This window comes from Macrotis lagotis, chromosome 1 (genome assembly GCF_037893015.1).
Source record: "Macrotis lagotis isolate mMagLag1 chromosome 1, bilby.v1.9.chrom.fasta, whole genome shotgun sequence".
NCBI lineage: Eukaryota > Metazoa > Chordata > Mammalia > Peramelemorphia > Peramelidae > Macrotis > Macrotis lagotis.
Genome location: NC_133658.1, coordinates 307899505 through 307921209, shown reverse-complemented (window position 1 = coordinate 307921209; position 21705 = coordinate 307899505). Strand labels below are relative to the sequence as shown.

The 21705-nt window shown below is 38.1% G+C and overlaps 1 protein-coding gene across 2 annotated transcripts; it reads left to right on the top strand.

Moving 5' to 3' along the window:
* The first annotated feature begins 1756 nt into the window (after window positions 1–1756).
* Window positions 1757–10661, top strand: LOC141505496 (nuclear envelope phosphatase-regulatory subunit 1). Of its 2 annotated transcripts, none has more exons than XM_074211381.1 (6): window positions 1757–1894; window positions 3336–3407; window positions 7133–7206; window positions 8250–8359; window positions 8476–8530; window positions 9321–10661. In XM_074211381.1, exons 1-6 carry the CDS (start codon window positions 1852–1854, stop codon window positions 9360–9362), a joined length of 396 nt encoding a protein of 131 aa, XP_074067482.1. In that variant the 5' UTR covers window positions 1757–1851; the 3' UTR covers window positions 9363–10661. The 2 variants fall into 2 exon arrangements, with proteins under 2 accessions (XP_074067482.1, XP_074067483.1); XM_074211382.1 differs by lacking the exon at window positions 1757–1894 and adding an exon at window positions 1981–2093.
* Window positions 10662–21705: the final 11044 nt, after the last annotated feature.

Below are 21705 nucleotides of genomic sequence, written 5' to 3'. Positions count from 1 at the left end.
AAATTGAAATTCCTGGATTTAGAAAGATCTAGGTAAATAGCTGTTTGACCATGGGCTACTAGTTCATCTCCATTTCTCATCTATAAAATAAGGAGGGTAATAATTAGAAGTATAGATTTAGAGCTAGAAGAAACTTTAAAAGCCATCGAGTTCAACTTTTATTTTAGAGATGAAGAAACATTGTAGACAAAAAAGAAGCCGTTTATTCAGGATCAAACAGATGCCTGTAATATAGAGTTGCCAAGGGGTGGCTGGGTGGTGCAGTGGATGGAGTACTGGCTTTGGAGTCAGGAGTACCTGAGTTCAAATCTGGCCTCAGACACTTAATCATTACCTAGCCCTGTGGCTTTGGGCAAGTCACTTAACCCCATTGCCATGCAAAAAACTAAACTATATATATAATTGCCAAGTTTGTTGTAAGGTTCAAATGAGATAATGGATATATAAAGGGCTTCAGTAATTTTAAGAAAGACTTTAAAATTATATTTATTTTGAAATTATTATTAAATAATATCCAACCATTACTAGAATAAAAGCTCCTCCCATTTGTTTATATAACTAGAATTTAGAACAAAGTGCCTAACTCATGCTGTTTGTCCTTCAGTGTTGAAGATAATGATTTCTGGGAGGTCAAGTGCAATGACCAACACAGGCACTGAATTTGAGTGAGGGGTCTGTGCTAGGTCAGCAGCCTGCCTTTCTCCTCCAGGGCCATGGGGCCCATTGATCAGATACAGATCGGGATGACCAGGGCTGGTTCTGGATGTGATGCAGTCAGGGTTAAGTGACTTGCCCAAGGGCATACAAATGTCTGAGGCTGGATTTGAATTCAGATCCCACCACTGTATCACCCAGTTGGGCTCAGGATGGGTGGCACAGCTGGAATGAGCTGGAAAGGGAAATGGTCCCGCTCCAATGGCCATGAAGTGCCCAAGGTTTCCTACCCAGTCCGTGAAGTGCCCAAGGTTTCCTGCCCAGTCCGTGAAGTGCCCAAGGTTTCCTACCCAGTCCGTGAAGTGCCCAAGGTTTCCTGCCCAGTCCGTGAAGTGCCCAAGGTTTCCTGCCCAGTCCGTGAAGTGCCCAAGGTTTCCTACCCAGTCGTGCCCAAGGTTTCCTGCCCAGTCCGTGAAGTGCCCAAGGTTTCCTGCCCAGTCCGTGAAGTGCCCAAGGTTTCCTACCCAGTCGTGCCCAAGGTTTCCTGCCCAGTCATCTCGGACAAGGGGAGCGCAGTGGTTCGGGGTGCGGGACCGGGCCGCTCTATGACCCCGAGCCCATTTACATTTCTATCTGCCTCAGTTTCCTCTTCTGAGAAGCGGGGGCACTGAGGGCGGCTCCCGGGCGCCGCGCAGCCTCTTCATGCTCCGAGCTGTGCCCACTGCCAGCCGTGGGGGGCACTCGGCGCCGCTCCCACGGCCGAATCCGCCCTCCGCCGGGGTGGCTCCTTGGTGGGGTCATGAGTGCAAAGCCCGGGCTGGCGGCGACCCGGCCCTACGGGACTGCGCTCCTTCCTTCGGCGGAAAGCGCACGGGCGACTTCTCCTCCTGCCCCTCCCAGGTCCGGCCGTGGGTCAACCGGCGTCTCTTCAGCACCGACTGCGCGGCGGCCGGCGAGGCTAGGCGGCCGCCATGGCTCACGGGGCGCGGCGCCGAGGAGACCCGCAGCGAGCACGGAGGAGGCCGGCTCCTTTCCGGCAGCTGGGGCAGGCGCGGCCCCTGCGGGCGGCCGGGCGTCTGAGGGCCAGCGTGCAGTTCCGCCCCGGTGCGGCAGGAGGAGCCAGAGCGGAGCAGGCGCAGCTCCTCCCGCCGCAGTACTCGCTTACTCGGACATGAGGGGGAGGAGCCCAATACGAAAATGGCCCGGCGGCGAGCCTTCGCGCTGACCAATGGCAAGCCAGGTTAGTTTGGGGGTTCGGTCCCGGGGCCCAATGAGCGAGCTGGGTGTAGGCAAGGGGCGGGCGGGCGCGGAGGAGGGGCGGGAGGCGGTCGGGAGCGGGCCTGTCCTGCGGGCTCGGGCGCCGCGGGCCGGGATGCGGACGGGGCCGCGGCGCTGACTGGAGCTGCCGCCCGACATGAACTCGCTGGAGCAAGCGGAAGGTAGGGAGGGCGGCACGCCCCTTCCTGCGCCAGCGGGCGGGGGGAAGCCGAGCCCCCACCCCCGGCCGCCGGGGAGCCCGGCCCGGGCTGAGGGGAGGCGGGGGGCGCCAGGAGGGGCCCGGCCCCCCGTCCGGGGAAAGGGCTTCGGGCTGGGCCAGCTGCCTGGCTCGGGGCCTCGGCCCCTGTGGGCTCTGTTCGACCCTCGCCCAGCTCTGCTCTGCCTCAGGGCTTGCCGGTGCCAGCCTTGGGCATGGAAAACGAGAGGAGGCTTCAAACTCTTTTTGAATGAAAAACAAAATTAGTTAAGAGCCCTGTGCCAATCCAAGTATTGGAGGCGAGTCTACACAGTCCTCAGACACAGCTTTTTAAGGTTACGGGCACAGCCGTCGCGGGCACTTTGTTGTGAATAATTAAAAGATCTGTTTATGTTTTTGAGGCAGTCGGACTTGTTCCCCACCGGGCTGCCACGGACTAGATTCTCCTAAAAAAGAATAGAAAGGGCCGTGGGGAGGAGTCTTAGGGAAAGTTCTATTTGGAATTTCCATTCCCAATGCATAGCTGTAATTTTATTGTCTCGGAAAGTAGTCTGGGTCTTTGAGAGGTTAATCAACTTGCTTAGCCTTCCTGGATAGCTCTTCAAAAATTCCAGGTCTATATCCACTTATCCACTTTGGGGGAGAGTGCTTTGAGTCATTTTTTTTAAAAAACTGTTAGTGCTATGAAATTCAGCTTGAAAGGCTCTTCCACCTGGTTTAAGGTTAAACATGTTCATGGAAGGGGAAGTTCTTTTCAAATAAATTATAAACTGTTAAGCCCGTCTATATGTTTGTAAAGCCAAACAGCGTCATTTATTTAGTGCATAGAATAAGTATAGACAAAATTAAAACTCTATATTTTGTTCAGTAAAATGTTATTACTATGCATTCAGTTTCCAGTACTCACATGGTTAAAGAGAAATGAAAGCTTAGTTGACTCATTTTTTTCCAGTCTGTAACAGAGAACTCAGCTTTAGTATTTACTCTGCTGACTGTCATTAACATAATGTCCAGCTTTCCAGGTAGTCAGTTGCCCATCTCCCCAAATGTGAAAGGGCAATAAGAAATACTTGTGAGTGCTTAAATCCTAGGTAATGAATAACATGTAACTAGATGAGTGCTTGTAAACATTATGTAATAATTATAGTTCAGATTAATAGATAAAACCAATATCAGTGACTAGCATTCTTAAATGTTTTTGCTTTAGATCTCAAGGCTTTTGAAAGAAGACTTACTGAATATATTTCTTGTTTACAACCTGCTACAGGACGTTGGAGAAGTAAGTTAGTTGAATGTTTACTAAAAAAAAAAAGCAATTCCCTTCTGTTGGAGTAATTTACTTTCTTATAGATTTTATGTAGAAAATGCATACTTGCAAGATACCATTTTGGCTTTTCCATTAAAATTGTCTATTCAGGTTATTTGTATCTTTGTCATTAATGTTAACATTTGTAATTGCTTTTAAATTAATCTAAAATAAATGCCCCAAAATTATGCATTTTAGGCTACAGCCAGTTTACTCAATTATTAGTAATAATAGAAGTTTTGATTAGAAAAAATATTAGAAGAGACCATAAAGTGAAAAAGAGAGCCTATACTTAGTAAATGATCTTTTTAGTACATGTTATGGCATTTTAGAAGGTGGCATACAATTCATCTTCATTAATATGTACTTTACTCCAGACATGTGAAATTTAGATTTAAAAAGTTTCTTGTGGAAACTTAAAGATTAAAAACTGTGATAACAGGAACAAATTTCAAATGTTGGTTCTATATTATGTTCTAAATAATAAAGAGCCTCAATTTCTTAAACTGTTACTATGGAAATTATGAAGATCTCACTATTAGAATCATACTGTCTCTTAGAATTGTATATCTCTCAGACAGGGAACTTTGAAATTTCACTATTTAACCACAACTATTTTTCCAGTTCTCTTATTTGCCATTATATAATCTCCAATCCTTTTATCCATCCATACCTATTATTTGAGTAAGGTTTCCAATTTTACATTAATTTGCTTCATTCACTATGTATATTAACCCTGACTCCTACTTCACTCACTACCATTCCTAGTCTTGAGCTAATCTATCTCTTTAATGTTACATTAACTACCATTGTAAAATAACCTTGTCTCCCTAACCTTCCATCAGTCTTGACCTGTGAATTCTCATCCCAGAATTACCTCTCATCCAGTTTCTCTAGGGCTACTGAGTTTTTGTTCAATAAAGTCATAAAATTACAAAATATATATTATATGATTCAATCCAAAGTAATTTGTTGGACCCTAGCCATTGCTTTTCAAGTCTTTTACAACATCCTTATTGACTCCCATTTTTCATTTCTTAAAGTAATTAAGCATTTTAACATTGAAGGAAGAAGTTAAGTTAGGTTATATTCTCTAGGTAGGGATGCAGTTAGGGAGTGAAAAGAGGAAAATGGTTGAGAATATAACCTAACTTCTTCCTTCAATAAGAAGATTGAGAAAAAAAAAAATTGAGATCATTTAGCTGAGCTCTTTAGCTCTCTTCCATTCCTTTCAGATTATAGTATCATCACCCCCGAGTCTTTACTGTGGTCACAAGGAAAAAGGTTATCACTGCTGTTCTGCCAGGTCCTTATCACATTCCATCCCACCTCTTTGAGACTTTGCTCCAGTATTTAGTACGTCTTATGCATCTTCAATTTTCTACCCTGATACTAACCTAACTTCTTTAATCAATCTTTAATTAAAAAAAACTCATATCCATTATTCCAACTTTATTCAATTCCTTTCTAGTTTACTGATAAACTATTATAAAAAGTTGTCTGTGCACCCCAAGACCTCACTACTTATTTTATTCTCATTGCTTTTAATAAATCAATAAGTATTTATTAAACACTTATTGTATGCCAGGAACTAAGTTAGGCATTGAGATTACAATGTACAAAAAATGAAATAGTCCCTACCCTCAATAAGTTTACATTCTTATGTAATGTTACATTTTAACCCCTTGCAGTATCAATGATGGTACTGAAATAGTTCTCTCAGAGGTCACCAAAGATAAAATTTATTGGTTTTTTCCTCCCCATTCTCATGACCTTTTTGACCTCTGAAATTTTTGACACAGCCCAGTCCTACTGGATACTTTCCCCATCACTTCCAAGACACCTCCCTTTTGATTCTTCTACCTGCTTTTGCCAAAATAATCTCCTTTTTCCTCTGTATAGAACTGGTCACAAATAGAAAAGATCGACAAATTCATTGACTCCCTATTGCCTGCTTTACCTGTCATTCAAGAATCTCTACAATCCTAGGCCATTATGTCCTAACACCCATGAAGCCAAAATAGTATATCTACTGAATATGCCTTATATTCTACTCCCTCTAAAACTTTTCTCCTGGAGTTCCCTCTTCCTAGAATATCTTCCTTGTTCTTCATCACCTGTTGAGTTCCTATCCTTCTTTTAAAATCTGAACCCAAAGCCAGCTATAGCATTTTGCTTTGAAACTGTTTCATATACTTGTATATCAATAACATGTTATAATTTTCTTTATAGTCTTAACCCACTACTAAATTGTAAACTCCATGAGGGCATGGATTGTTTATCCAAACTTTGCATCTCAGTATTTACCACAATAGATACTTGATGCTCTGAACATAGGAGAGACATAAACATATTTTTCTTAGAGTATTAACTGAATTTGTTGAATGAGAGCATTTCTAACCAATTTATGACTGTGATTTCTTGCTGCTTCTGCTTTTTTTTTAAATGTTTATTTTCAAATCAGTTTTTTGGATATTGAGAGAACTTTTCCGTGACTACTCTTTTTAAAAAATGTGTGGCCAGGACTTTAGGGTACATTTTTTCAGACATTATTAGAGCAGTTCTATATGTGTGCTAACTAGTACCATAAGGTTAAAAAAAGAAAATGATTGGACAAAATTCAAAAAGAATTGACTATTTTGATTAATTGGGTAACATGTTTACCTGAAAGCTGATTCAAAAACTGTATTATTTAAACTTTGTTATCTAAGCACAAAATAATAAACATAATTTCATCAAAATCATACACTTGTCCAGACTTAGCTGTGAACATCATTTATATTAAAGGACTACTGAAACAAGATAACATGTATGAGAACATTTTTAAAGTTACAAAGAGATATATAATATGATATATATTTAGGAAACTTTCCATATTTGGGGGAATTAATTTAAAATGATCACCTTTTTTTTTTTTTTTTTTTTTTTTTTTTTTTTTTTTTTAGATTTTGCAAGGCAATGGAGTTAAGTGGCTTACCCAAGGCCACACGGCTAGGTAATTATTAAGCGTCTGAGGTCGGATTTGAACCCAGGTACTCCTGACTCCAAGGCCGGTGCTCTGTCCACTGTGCCACCTAGCCGCCCCCTAAATGATCACTTCTATAAAGTAAATTGAATTAGCTTTTAAAAATGAATTTTAATTTGCCCCTGAAAGTGTAGTGTAGCAAAAAAAAAAATAATCTGTAATTTGAGTTTTGTCTTATAGTCTAATAATATAAGCTTTATTTCATTTTTTTAAAAAAACTTAGGGGCGGCTAAGTGGCGCAGTGGACAGAGCACCGGCCTTGGAGTCAGGAGTACCTGGGTTCAAATCCGACCTCAGACGCTTAATAATTACCTAGCCGTGTGGCCTTGGGCAAGCCACTTAACTCCACTGCCTTGAAAAATCTAAAAAAAAAAAACAAACCTCTACATGTGCCTTTTGAAAGACTAATATATCTTATATCCAATGTGGCATGTCATAAGAATTTAGGTTACTCTTTCTCTGGTCTAATTCACTCTCTACTTAGTAACTGCCTCCTGGAAATCTGATTTATTAGGAGTTCATTTATCTGGTATTAAGTGAGAAATTTATTTTCTCATCTCCTCCCTTCTTCCCCTTTATTACAATAGGTCTTTTGTAATGAGATTTACCCCATTCAATCCCCTCCCTCTGAGAAATTTATTTTCTACTAATTTAGTTTTTTTTCTTCTGTCAGTGATTCTTATAGTGGTGTCTGTCTGTACAGCTACTGGTGCCTGGAACTGGTTAATAGATCCTGAGACACAAAAGGTAGAAGTAATTTGAGTTTTTGTTTTTAAAACGCATAATACTAATTTAGTCATTTTTACATGAAAAAGCAATTATGGTGCTTTCATCTATTACTTTGCTTAATAAACTTTTTGCTCAGAATTTATATGTAACTTTTTAAGCAATATAAAAGTAAAATTTAGTTATACAGTCATTTTTTTTCAGGTAAATGGAGCCATAGAACATTAGTTAATATGTCAGATCATTAATTATGTTATCTGAAATAGAGACATAAAAAAGGGAGTCACTAGAGAATTAGGATTGGACCTTTGGATTAATGGAAGTCTTACTGGTTCTAGCAATAATCATATTTTACCAATCTCTGACATGAATCTTCTTCTCCAGTAAAACTAATCCCTCAAAATCCCATTTACATATTATATGCACAGTGGAAGAGTGCTGGGTATGGAATCAGAGTAAGGCACTTAAAACATTTCAGGAACTCAGTTCCTCATCTGTAAAACGAAAAAGTTGGATTAGATGATGTCCAAGATCCCTTCTAGTTCTAAGTTCATGATTCTATGTCTTTATATTAATTGACCTTTCTGCTTATCTAAATCCCATCTGTTTTTTGAGTTCTAGAACAAAATCTGTCTTTTTCTGGGAAGTCCACATTATTAGTCTCCCTTTTCTCGTAATTCCTATATCACTAAGTTGTATGACATAATTTAGCACTTATATACAGTTTTATATTGCTCACCCAGTTTGTTTAAGATAAACTTCATTTTGTTTCCCTTCAACTGGATAATTGTAAGTGTTTTAAAAATACTTATTAAATGGGTATAGTAATAGTACTGATTTTGGTAGTGTGGTGAATGCTTGGAATAAGATAATATTAATAAGCTATATACATGGCAATTTTGAATGCTTAACTAAATCTTTGCATAGCAAAGCAATAAAGGAAACTAGAATTATTTTAATTACTTTGTTATCTTAGAAGATAAAAAATTAAAAAGAATATTTAGGTAAGAGTATAGTTTAAACAACAGTTAATTTTGAAAATAATTAAAACTTTTTTGATATAGGTATCCTTCTTAACATCTTTATGGAATCATCCATTTTTCACAATCAGCTGTATCACTCTAATTGGGTTGTTTTTTGCTGGAATACACAAGAGAGTGGTAGCACCCTCAATGTATCCTTTAAATGTGGCCTAGTTTTATTCTGGAAACACTATTTAAATGCTTCTGCCTGACTTTGTTTTTAATTTTCTCTAAATGATGTTATTTCCCTTTGACTACATATATGCAGTATAGCAGCTCGATGTCGAACTGTGTTAGCAGAATATAATATGTCCTGTGATGATGTAAGTACTTTTTTACTTGTATGTCTTACAAGAAATACATTATTTTTTTGTACAAAATATTTTCCTATATTAGCTATGTTGCCCCAAAAAAGGCAAGAAAATGAAAAATTATGCTTTAGTCTGCAATTCTCTCTCTCTCTCTCTCTCTCTCTCTCTCTCTCTCTCTCTCTGGTATTTTTCGTCACGAGTCCTGTGGATTCAACACATATGTGAAATAATTGATCTCAGATTCAGACATATTTGGAATAGTGAATTTATAACATCATTCTAGTAGATGTTTATTTTATAGCTAGCATTAATTTTATTTCTTCATAATGGCAAAAGGAAAAAAAGTTATGGGCAAATTCTAGGAGCACAAGCATGTTTATTTCTTTTAAAATATTGCTTCTATAGCATATTGTAGACTGCACTGCTATGCAAAATCCCATTATTCCTTCAGATATTCAAACCTCCATTTCCAGTGTGGTAGAGGGAAATTTAGATAAAATGAACAGCTTTATTTGTATTCTAAAAATAATTTTGCATGGGAGGACTATAAAATATTCTTCACTATTCACAATAGTCATTTAATTTAATGGATTATTGATTGTCAAGTAATCAAAAGGACTTTATAAGAAAAGTCATTAAAAAACCCCTGTGATTTGATTGAAAACAAAGTTGATTTCTAGGTCATGCGTAACCTGTAGGTTATTTGTATGTGGGGCATAGGCATTTTTTTTAACACGTATTAAATTACTTTGTTTATAACAAAGCACATGTTGAACTTTCTTTCCTTCTTTTTCCCCCCCAGACAGGAAAGCTAATTTTGAAACCCAGGCCTCATGTTCAATGACGATGTCTGTACATTACCATGGGACCTGAAACAGCCTTTCTTCAAAAAGTGATGCAAAGAAAAGCCATACAGGATTCCTTTTACAATTACTTATATGAAAGTCTTAGCAACAACTGACAAGAAGTGTGCAATATTGACCCAGATTGTCTTGATGATTTCACATGTTATCAGTGCTTTTGGTACTTTTTTGATTACCTATATTTCAGTATTAGTGTCACTTTAGTACTTCATTTTCTGCAAAAGTGATTGCAGATGAAGTATATGTCTTGGCTACTAAGTTAAAGCTTAGAGACAGAACCTCATTCAGTTTTTATAATGGATTTTTGCAAACTACTGTAAATAGCAAATCAATGCCAATGTTAAGCAAAGAGAAAACATGTTGTGTGGACCTTTGTTCTCCTGTACCAGTATTTAAGGAACACCTACTTGCCATTCCCACAGCTTTTTTATTAACAGTTACTGCATATGGCTGTATTGTTTGTTCTCCCAGCTTATTCTTCAAATGGTATTGTAGGAAAGTATATTAAAAGTCCATCAAATTGAATTAGGTTGAAGAAAAATTCATCTCTATCATGTTGTGGATTTACATATGTTTTGAGATGGGGGGTTTTTTGTGTGTTTTTTTTTTGTTTTTTTTTTTTTGTTAAACTGTATGCAGAACTTCAGCCACTATTGTGGTTTTACTTACTGGTTCAACATTTTCATTATATGTTCAATATACTTTTTAAATATGCTTATAAAATACTTGTAAGAACACTTCACAGGTTTCTGAATATGAAAATTCAGTTACAAATTATGTAGTGTTTGCGAATTCAATAGTCGTATTGTTTTAGAAAATTGGATTTTATGCTGTGGTAGTCATAACATTACACTAGTATTGCAGATGTAGAATTTATGATCATATTCTACCATCTGAAAAGGTAATATGCTATAACTGTGCCACAAAATAGTCTACAATTCTCACTACTTAGAGAGTAAGTGTTAATGACATACTGTGTATGCAGAATAGCCACATATTCTATAATAACCCATAAAATTAAACAACTGGAATTGCTATAAATATTTTAACATTCTGGAGGTGCCTTTTTACTTGTTATTATGAAAAGATTTTGAAAAGGTTTAAATTATTTCATGAGTATCCTTTTAATTTCATTTAACAAAATACCTGAAGTTTCAGCAACAATTTGATTAAGAAAACCAAAACTCTGCCATTCAGCTTAAAATAATCTCCCAGCTTTCATGTGTATAAAATGTAATTCTTTGATTGAACTACAGCAATAAAACCTCAGCTCCTAAGAAGTCTGAGAGAATGTTGTCTATTCTCTATTCTCATGTTTCTACATTGTTTTATTTTCTGTAAATACTGTAGGTAAATATGTGCATAAAATAAAACATTTTATATATATATATATAAATATTGTTTGTTTTTCCTTGTATTATAAATCTATGAATATAGACTTTAAAATATGAAAATAATTTGTCTAAACATTTATTAAAAAGTTGCATATTTTACTTGAACTCTGTGGCTAATAAACCAAATTAAAATTTTCATTCTTAAATGTTCTCTTAATAAGAAAAATTATATTTTATTACTGTAGGACCTTTATTTAGGATTCTACTTTTTTTGTATCAATTATTTCAAAAATTTAAAGAATATTAGAGCTAGATGGAAATTTACAGATTATTCATCTAAACCCATCAATTTACATACATAGGACGGGGTTGGACTTATGATTTCATTCATCTAGGTAATTCCTGGATGAGGAAACCCCCTTTTATCTGTAGCTTCTAATCTTAAAAGAGAATTGCCCAGGTAACTTTACCTTTCAAAGTGATTAAGCAGGATCACACACAGTTAGATGTAGGACTTCAGCCCAGGTTTTCCTGGCTCCAAGACCAGAAAGACAAAGGTGAGAAGGAAGTGCAGGAATGACATAGGCAGTACAAAGGCATAAATACAGGATATGAAGCATGTAGAATGGGGAGGTTAGAATGAGTGGGCAAGTATGTTGATAATAAAGTATTTAAAAATTTGCATAAAAGACTTTGGTGGTAAAGAGATTTAAGTGCCAGAATTAAATTTGATACTACAGGGGTGGCTAGGTGGTGTAGTGGATAAAGCAACCGGCCTTGGAGTCAGGAGTATCTGGTCTCAGACACTTAATAATTACCTAGCTGTGTGGCCTTGGGCAAGCCACTTAACCCCATTTGCCTTACAAAAAAAAAAAAATCTTAAAAAAAAAGTTGGGGAGAGTAGCACTATTGGAGGCTTGAGAGAAAACCTTTGCAACAGCTGTTTCCAAGAGTGCAAATGATTAAATTAGGAATAAAAGATTACCTTGCTGCAGTGAAGGAGAGTTGAAGTTAGATAATAGATGCAGTACACTTACTACATATTTTGGCCAATTACCACCTTGATACAGGTTCTAGGTACTTTGGGGTATATTCCTAAAACTATAGCTCAGAAATCCCCAGGAGGGACCTTTAACAGTAGACACAAATAATTCAAAGCATTTACTGAGGTGTCAGATGGAACAACAGTAACAAAATCTTCCTTTGACTCGAGATTATCTACTAAAACTATACCCAGGGGCAGCTAGGTGGTGCAGTGGATATAGCACCGGCCCTGGAGTCAGGAGTACCTGAGTTCAAATCCAGCCTCAGACAATTATTGCCTAGCCGTGTGGCCTTGGGCAAACCACTTAACCCCATCACCTTGCAAAAACTAAAAAAAAAAAACAAAAAAAAACTATACCCACAGAAATGAAAGGAAAATGAAAAGACCTCATATACAACAATATTTGTTGTTGCAGTTGTTTTAGTCATATCTTACATTTTTATGACCCTATTTTGATGTAGAGAATTATGAATGTAGCTTTAATTATTTTAAAATCTTGTTAATTGTGGAAGGCTGTTTGCCCCTGTAAACTGGCCTTGATAGTTGATTGCATTCTGTCCCTCCTTGACCCTTTTGTTTTGTATCTTGTCCCCCAATTTTTCCCTTCACCTAACCTTGGCGTGACAGGAAATGACATGTTGAACTTGGGGATGAAACACCTTGGGACAGGAAGGACCAGTACATAGTTTGCCATTGGAAGATAGCTGGCCCAAGGTGTAAGACCTCTTTCCAAGTGCTGCCCCTTGCCCAACTTACCACAGAAGAATATTTAAAGTGCCTCTGCTTCTTTCTCTTTTCTTTCCTTCTTTGATTCTAGTAGGATGGGTTTTTCTCATTCTCTTTCTTAGACCATGTGGAGCACCATAGGCCTCCCCTAGGTCATGTGTGCAGACTAAGCCAAGCCTCATGGCTGCCTACCCCTTTCTCACTTTCCCTCACATCACCTAGCATATTTTCTTTGTGCAAAGTAGTGGACTGTGCCATCTAGCTGCCCCCTAGCAATAACCATTTTAAAAATAGGCTAGGTGGGAATAGCTAGGTGGTGCAGTGGAGAGAGCACTGGCCCTGGAGTCAGGAGTACTGAGTTCAAATCCGATCTCAGACACTTAATAATTACCTGGCTGTGTGACCTTGGGCAAGCTATTTAACCCCATTGCCTTGTAAAAAAAAAACACCTTAAAAAAATTGGTTATTGCTTTTCTAGGAGTTTTAATCTGTATATTTAAAATACTTTTCCTATAATAAAATCTTAAGCAGTTTTAAATTCCCAGATAGAATGTGAATTCCTTCACCTTTTCAGTGTCCTTTAATCTTCTATCTTCAGTCTCTGCATCTTTAATAATCAGCAGCAATTTGATATTTTTATATTTGAGGTAACTAAAGCAAACAGGGTAAAGTGACTTGCCCAGGGTCACATAGCTAGTTAAATGTCAGACTGGATTTGAACTCAAAAAAATCTCCCTGATTACAGACCTGGCATTCAATTTAAATAAAATATCAAATATATTTGTAGCTGGTCTTTTTGTGACAGCAAAAGAATTAGAAAATGATCTCTTTCTTTGTGAAGATGTCTATCATTTGAGGAATGGCAGAACAAATTCTGTTACAGAATGTGATGGAATACTACTGAATCATAAGAAATGATGGATCGAAAGGTTTCAGAGAAACCTGGAGAGACATGGAGACATGTGTGACCTGATAAAATAGGAACTGAGCAGAACCTAGAGAATAATTTATACAATAGCAATATATTAAATATAATAACTTTAAAATCTTTAGTAAATATGACCAAACAATGACTAATCACAACTCCAAAGAACTCTTGATAAAACATACTTTGGACTCGGCATACAATTTGGAGCATGTTTTCTTTTCATTCTTTGTTTTTCTGTATTTTTTGGACATGACTAATGCAGAAATTTGATTTGTATGATTTTACATATTTGTAATGGGTTTTTGTTTTTCTTGCCTTCTCAACAGGTGTGGGAGAAGAAGGTGATAAGGAGAGAATTTGATATGGAAAATAAAATAAGGGACGGCTAGGTGGTGCAGTGGCTAGAGCACTGGTCCTGGAGTCAGGATTTCCTGAGTTCAAAGCTGACCTCAGACACATAATAATTACCTAGCTGTGTGGCCTTGGGCAAACCACTTAACCTATTACCTTGCAAAAACATAAATAAAATTAAATTAAAAATAATAAAATAAAATTTGATTAAAAAATAAAATTTGGCATGGCATTTAAATTCTAAAAAAAAGTTAAATGGTTACAGGAGGATAAGAGTAAAACTATAATAATGGCAGAGGACCTCATTTTTCTCCTAACAGACTTAAATCTAACCCCTCCCCCCAAAAAATAAAAAAGATAAGGATCTGAATAGAATTTAGAAGAGTCAGCTATGATAGATCTTTGGAGAAAACTGAATGTGAATAGTAAGTCTACCTAATCTCAGTTCTGCATGGTATCTTTTCAAAACTCGATCATATATTAGGACATGAAAATCCCTTATAAACAAATGCAGAAAAGTAGAAATATTGAATGCATCCTTTACTGACAATAATGTAATAAAAATTATATTCAAAAAAGATCCAAAATAAATGTTTAATAAAAAAGAGGAGGGTCAAAAAATTCAGAAACAATTTCAGTAATGACAGAAAATTTATCAAAATTTGTGGGATGAAGTCAAAATAGTTCTTTGAGGAAAGTTTATTTCTCTAATTTCTTTCATTATTAAAGATAAGAGCAAGTCAAAGAATTGGATATGCAGCTAAAAACACTAGAAAGTTAATAAATTACTAGCTGTGTGACCTTGGACAGGTCACTTAACCCCCACTGTCTTGTAAAAACAAAAAAAAGTTAATAAATTAAAACTCCTCAACTAAGCATCAAAATAGAAATCCTGAAAAATCAAAAAAGAAAATAAAATTAAAAGGTAAAAAAAAACTTTAGAATCAGTATCTTAAACTAAAAACTAGGTTTTGAAGAAGGGGTAGAGGAAACAGTGGAACAGACAAACTAGTAGATAATTTGATAGAAAGAAAGTTGAATTGTCAAAATAAAAATATAAAAGATGAATTTACAATCAATGAAGAAGAAAACCAACTATTAGGAGCTATTTCACAAACTAAAGGTCAATAAACTGATTACTTCTAATGCCCATTGTATCAAAAGTCATTGAGTATTGCCTACAGTCTGAAGGGGGAAGGTTCACACTACTTTGTGGAGGTCTTTTATCTTCAAATTCAGCTCTCTCCTGTGCTTCATCTATAAAAGCTCCTTCTACCTGCTCTATTACATGAGAGGTTTCATATGAGTATTATCAGTATCATTTTTCTATGCAGGAATACATGCAATTCATCATCATTTAGTTCCTCATATTTTACCCTTCTACTCCATTCTCTATGCTTCACCTGAGTCCTATATTTGAAGGTCAAACTTTCAGTTCAGTTCTGGTCATTTCAACAGGAACATTTGTAATTCCCCCAGTTCATTGAAAGTCCATCTTTTCCCCTGGAAGAGGATGTTCAGTTTTGCTGGGTAGCTGATTCTTGGTTGCATTCCAAGCTCTTTTGCCTTCCAGAATATTATATTCCAAGCCTTAGGAGCCCTTAATGTAGTTGCTGCTAAGTCCTGTGTGATCCTGACTGCAGCAAAATAATATTTGAATTGTGTCCTTCTGGCTGCTTGTACTATTTTCTGTTTGACTTGGGAGTTCTAGAACTTGGCTTTAATATTCCTGGGGGTTGGGTTTTGCTTTTTTTGGATCTCTTTCTTGGGGAGATTGGTGGATTCTTTCAATTTCTATTTTGCCCTCTGCTTCTAGGATTTCAGGGCAATTTTCCTGTAGGATTTCTTTAAAAATGAGATCAAGGCTCTTTTCCTGATCATGACTTTCAGGTATCCCAATAATTTCTAAATTTTCTTTCCCGAATCTGTTTTTCAGATCAGTTGTTTTTTCAATGAGATGTTTCACATTTTCTTCTAATTTTTCATTCTTTTGGTGTTGAAGTATTGTGTCTTGACTTATTGTAAAATCATCAGCTTCCTTTAGTTCCATTCTACATCTGAAGGATTTGTTTTCCCCAGAGAGCTTTCTTATCTCTTTTTCCATCCGGCCAATTCTGCTTTCTAAAACATTCTTCTCAATAACTTTTTGAGCTGATTTATCCATTTGACCTAAGCTGCTTTTTAACATGTTATTTTCTTCAGCATTTTTTGGATCTCCTTGACTAAGCTGCTGACTTCTTTTTCATGTTTTTTCCTGCATCTCTCTCATTTCTTTTCCCAATTTTTCTTCTAACTCCCTTACTTGATTTTCAAAATCTTTTTTGAGCTCTGTCATAGCATGAGCCCAACTTCTGTTTTTCTTGGCGTCTTTAGAGGTAGGAGCTTGTACTTCTTCATCTTCAGATTGAGTATTTTGATCCTTCTTGGGATCATAGACAAAGAATTTCTCAATGTGTTCTTCTGTTTTCTCTGTTTATTCATTTCCCTGGCCTGTGCCTAGCTTTGGGGGTGCTTCCTGAACTTTTGAGTATTATTGGGACACTGGCTTTTGGGGGAATTTGGGACACCCTACTGGGACCTTTATTTCTCCAAGGTCTTATGTTCTCTTGCCTGTGCTTTGATATATAGATGACCAAGATACTCCCCTGGAGCAAGGAGTGTCCCTGCTATCTTAGTATGGAAGTCAAACTGCAACCTGGATCTGAGTGTGGGCAAATAGCAGAGTTCTGCTCCAGGGAGAGCAGAGAGATTTCTGCAGTGTCCCCTGACCTATTTACCATCTGTGGGCTGTGCTCTGGAGGTGCAGGCTGGTTCCCCCCATTCTTGCTGTAGGTTCTTGCAGCAGGGCTGCTCTGAGGCTGGTGTTCCTCACTCCATACTCATTCTGGTGCAGCAGAGTTCTTTCACCTCCCCTTCAAGCTATTCCCAGTGATTCCTGGACTGGGCTGGGCTGGGCTGGGCTGCAGCTGGGGCTTTTTTCCAACCCCTAGTCAAACACAGCTTTCCCATAGAACTAAGTTATCTTGGACTGGGAAAATGTATCACTCAGTCTTTCTGTGGGTTCTGCCCCTCTAAATTTTGGCTAGAGTCATGTTGTGACAGCTTTTGGAGCTTATTGGGGAAGGAGTTTCTGGGAAATGCTGCCTTCACGCTGCCATCTTGGCTCTGCCCCCCCCCCCCCCTTCATTCTTAAGCACAATCCTTAGATACAGCTGATTGAATGAGTGGTTGTTTATTTTTATACCACTTGGCATATTCTGATCCTTTAGATCAAAACTCACTCTTGATCATGGGAATTCATCCTTAAAGACCTCATGGACTGAAAATTGGCCTTCTATCTAAGTATGAGTCCAGGTATCAAGGAAATTTATTTTGGACTGTCATTTGAGGTTGGCAACCTTCGGGGGGTTGGATATGCTATGAAGGACAAGCTCATTGGGAAAGGCTGGAAAAATAGCTTTTTTTAGTCATGTCTAAGCTCTATTTTCCTAATTCAGTTTCCCAAACATTTGAAAATATCTCACCTGGCAGATTTAAAATCTGGCTCAAGGCATTTGGTTATCCACATACATTACTTGGAAACTGATATCAGGGTATGATTCTCTATCAAAACTATCTAAAGTTCTGTTCTAAGTAATGGAATATTAGTCAACTAAGTATATCAGAGGAAACATTACCTGTGGTCTATTTTTAAAATATTTAAAATATTTTCTAAAGCGAAATCCATTTTCAGTTAATGGATTTTGATTCTTTTTTTAAACATGGTCAAAAATGTTAAAACTATTTGTAAAATACTTGCTGGATTTATCCTGTTTTCAAATGACCAGCAACTTTGTATGTAGCAACCTCAAATTAATTTGGAAAATTTCATGGAAGTTATTTTTGTTAGTGGAATAGCATTCTTTAAATGGGAGAAATAATTGAAAAGTGCCAAATATAGAATTGTTGTTTAGTTTTCAAATGATCACTTTGTAACTAAGTTCTCTGTGTGACAACTGGCAAATCAAATTATAATTTCCGTGGACTAAGAGGTTCCAAAATTATAAGTTTTGACCTGATTTGTTTGAGATGTTTCTTTTACTTGAAAATCAGATTTATACCTAGATTTTACATGGAAAATTCTGGTCTTTGATAGAACTCAGGGATATAAAGTACAACACATGTCTCCAGAAGAAAAAGAAAAGAGCAAAATTTTGTTATTGTTTACCTTCTCCCTCTTAGAATTCTTTAACATAAGTTATTTAATCAAAAGGGACTGCCCTCTTTTAATCTCTGTAACTTGCCCCTTTGATTGTAAATGTTTTGTTTATCCTTATGCCCCCTCATAGACCATTATGTTCCCACCCATTCTTCTAACAATCCTAGGTCTCTCCAAGATGCTACTTCTCACTTCAATATGCCCTTTATTTTTTTCTACATCTCTTTAGTTGACCTACAATTAACATAATGACAGTATCTTTGATCAAAATGGGGGAAATAAGAAAGTTTAATAAGTATTTCAAACCATATTCCTGGTAAAAAAAAAATCTAATTTCTTCCTTTTGGAAGAAATGGAAGATAAATGATTAGAAAAGCCAGAAAACTTGACCTGCCCTCATTATACTTCAAATCTAGAAAGCAAGAGACATGCATTCTCATTTAATTCAGATTGTATTGTATAAAGATGATAGTCTTTGAGGTGTAATGGGCTACCTAATATGCAACATCCTAGACTGGCATCCAAGGTTTAACTATTTCCCTTATCTTTTGTTTATGGATAATTACTCTCTCTCTCTCTTCTTTTTTTTTTTTTGTACAAAATAAGTCCTCCTTTATTCAGAACTAGCCCCCAATACAAGCCTCTGGATGCACAAAGGAGAAGCGAAGGAAAGGTTGTCCACAACTCTTGAGTCCCTCTCAAGAGCCTGGCAGAGATTCGGCCTCCACTGTTACACAGACCCATTTCCCCATCCTGCTGGAAGTTCTTGGAGCACAAGGACTGTGGGCCTGGGGGTCTGCTCTCCCCAGTGCCTGGAACTACAAGGGCCTGAGTAGATACCTGTGGAGTGACTACTGACAAGAGGCAAAGGATTTGGAAGAAAAAAGTAGGTTTGGGAAGTGAGCAATTATTAAGAAGATGGTGAAGGAGAAAAGGATGGTGGGATTTCAATTCCCAGGCACAGTTCCTGTCAGGGTCTCACAGATCCAGTCCAGGAAAATACAGGGAACTGATGAGTCATCTGTCTATCAGTATACTGGCCAAAGCAGTAATGATGTGATGGGGCACGAGTCACAGAAAATCTGGTGGGACTGCAGGCCGATGATGGAGGAGTAGGCCTGGACGGTGACGTAGATCTCGGGCAGCCCCTCCAGGCATCGGGAGAGGGCCCTGAAGACTTCATCGAAGAGGATCTCTCGGGTGGAGTCGTCCACGATGCCCGTGGAGGGGCTCAGGTCCAGCTCGATGACGAAGCGATAGCGCCGGGCCGGGAAGGTGACGCGCGTGGAGGGCACCAGCAGCAGGGCCCGGCCGGGGGGCGCCGGCGGCTCGTCGGGCTGCCAGCCCGGGGCCAGCTCCGGCTCCGCGCTCGGGCGAGGCCGCCCGCGCGGCCTGGCGGAGGTGGCTCAGGAACCAAACGAGGCGCACGTTGCAGGAGGTGCGGTGGCCCTTCCGCATGAGCCGGAAGACCTGCGCAGCCGCCTCCGCCGCCAGGGCCGCCCGGCCCCGGGGTGACCCCTGACCCCGCGCAACCCGGACGCTCTCCCATCGCTCTCTTTTCAATGTAATCATTACCGTAATGACTTTATCCTAAGAGTTTACAGTAAATCTTGGAGAATAAAACTTCATGTCTGACCTATATTTTCTACCATTTTAAGTCTAAATTTTTAAAGTTTAAGAAAATGATTTCAGAGAATCCCGAACAGTATTAAATGACAGAATGAAGTGAGTAGAACCAGAGGAATAATTTATTCAATCATCCCACACTCCAGAGAAAAACAAATCTAGGAAACTTAAGAACTCTGAACAATGCAATGATCAATCTTATCTCCATAATTTCTATGATGGAACACCTCCTCAAAGAGATGATAGGGGAAAGGTGCAGTGACAAATTTTGTACATCGCCATTCACTTGGCTTTACTATTAGTATTCATTTTGGTTTACTATGTTTATTTGTTATAAAAGTTTTTCCCACTTTGTCTTTCTTGGTTTTTAATTCAAAGAAACTATTGTGCAAAAAAAAAAAGATCTTGTTCTCAAAGAAATTATTGTAATTATCAATATTATTGCAAAAAATAAGGCCTCTGAACATTATTTTAAATGCACAGAGAATAAAAGGAAGCACAAAAAAGTGTGGTTTTGAAAATAACATGCAGAATTACACATCTTTAAAAAATAAATGATGTGAAATTGAGATTCATGGCTCTATACTGAATCTGTGAATATGGAAATGACTTTCTTTTTTAGTATTTAAATTGTTTAAAGGTGTAAAAATTGATTTTTTCTTAAACTGGATTTAAGAGGGGCAGAGTTACACAAAGTATCAGTTTCATTCTCTCTTCCAGAATCATCAAAGTCCAGTGGCAATAGGCGGCGGCTAGGTGGTGCATTGGATAAAGCACTGGCCCAGGGGGCCGCTAGGCTGCGCAGTCAATAGAGCACTGGCCTTGGAGTCAGGAGTACCTGAGTTCAAATCCGGCCTCAGACACTTAATAATTACCTTGTTTTATGGCCTTAGGCAAGCCACTTAACCCCATTGCCTTGTAAAAAAAAGAAACTAAAAAAAAAACCTAAAAAAAAAACTAAAGCATGCCCTGGAGTCATGAGAACCTGAGTTCAAATCCAGTCTCAGACACATAATAATTACTTAGCTGTGTGACCTTGGGTAAATCACTCAACTCTACTGCCTTGTAAAAACTTAAAAAAAAAAGGTCCAGTGGCAAGATAAAAATTAGGACAACTGTCAGTGGCCAGGGATACAGTAGATATTCTTGCTCTCTTTGATGTCTGCTAAGGTTCTAAGTTCTCCCTAGTGCCTGCTTCAACCATCTTCATGGTCACTGTTCTTATCTGCCCATTTTCCTAGATGATACTCCTTTCCATGCTTTGGATAGACACCCCACTAATTTGCTGACTGGTTTGAGGACTTTTGGTTTGGACTAGCTACCAAGATGGTTTTACTGTATGTGACTGTTGTATATACTTATAGGTTAGAGTTGGGTGAAAGGTGGCCACAGTTAGATGAGCATCCTTGAAAAAGGATCAGCATGTACTCCTACCATAGATGCTAGTCCTCCCTGAATACCCCAAACAAAAGGATGGTGTAGAAGGGTATGCAATGTACAAAGTTAAATCAGGAATGAATACTTATTGCTTCTAAATTTTTAGAAAAGCTTAACACAAAAGACTTTCACCAACATTCATTAATAGAAAGACTTAAAGCAGAACTAATGTTTATTCTCCAGAGAAATTAAAACTTAAACAATGGAAAATAACCATTTGTGGAACTGATAAATAGGCACTGTTAGATTCCCCCTTACTCCACACTGTTAATCTCCAAGTTCAATTCTTTTGACAAGACAGTTCAGGATTTTGGGTTCATCCTCTTGTCAGTGATCATTCTTCTCTAATTTGAAAGTCCCTCCTGCCACCAATTAACTATGAGCTAAGAAACTCAGAATCTCAACCTCTTGAACTCTCAAGATTTCCAAGACTGGTGTAAGAACCACCATTTTGTCTACTTATAAAAGAAAATTCAAAGAAAAAAAAAGAATCTAGTCAGGAATCAAAGCCCAAGCATAGCTTACCTATCCAACTAGTGTCATTGACTGAGTACCAGTAGCCTTCTTCCACTACCCAGAATGACAAAATTTGAGAATTGGAAGGGACCCTAGGGCCATCTAGTCCAACATATAAACTAAATGAATCACCACTTTGACATACTAGACAAGTAGTCTATAG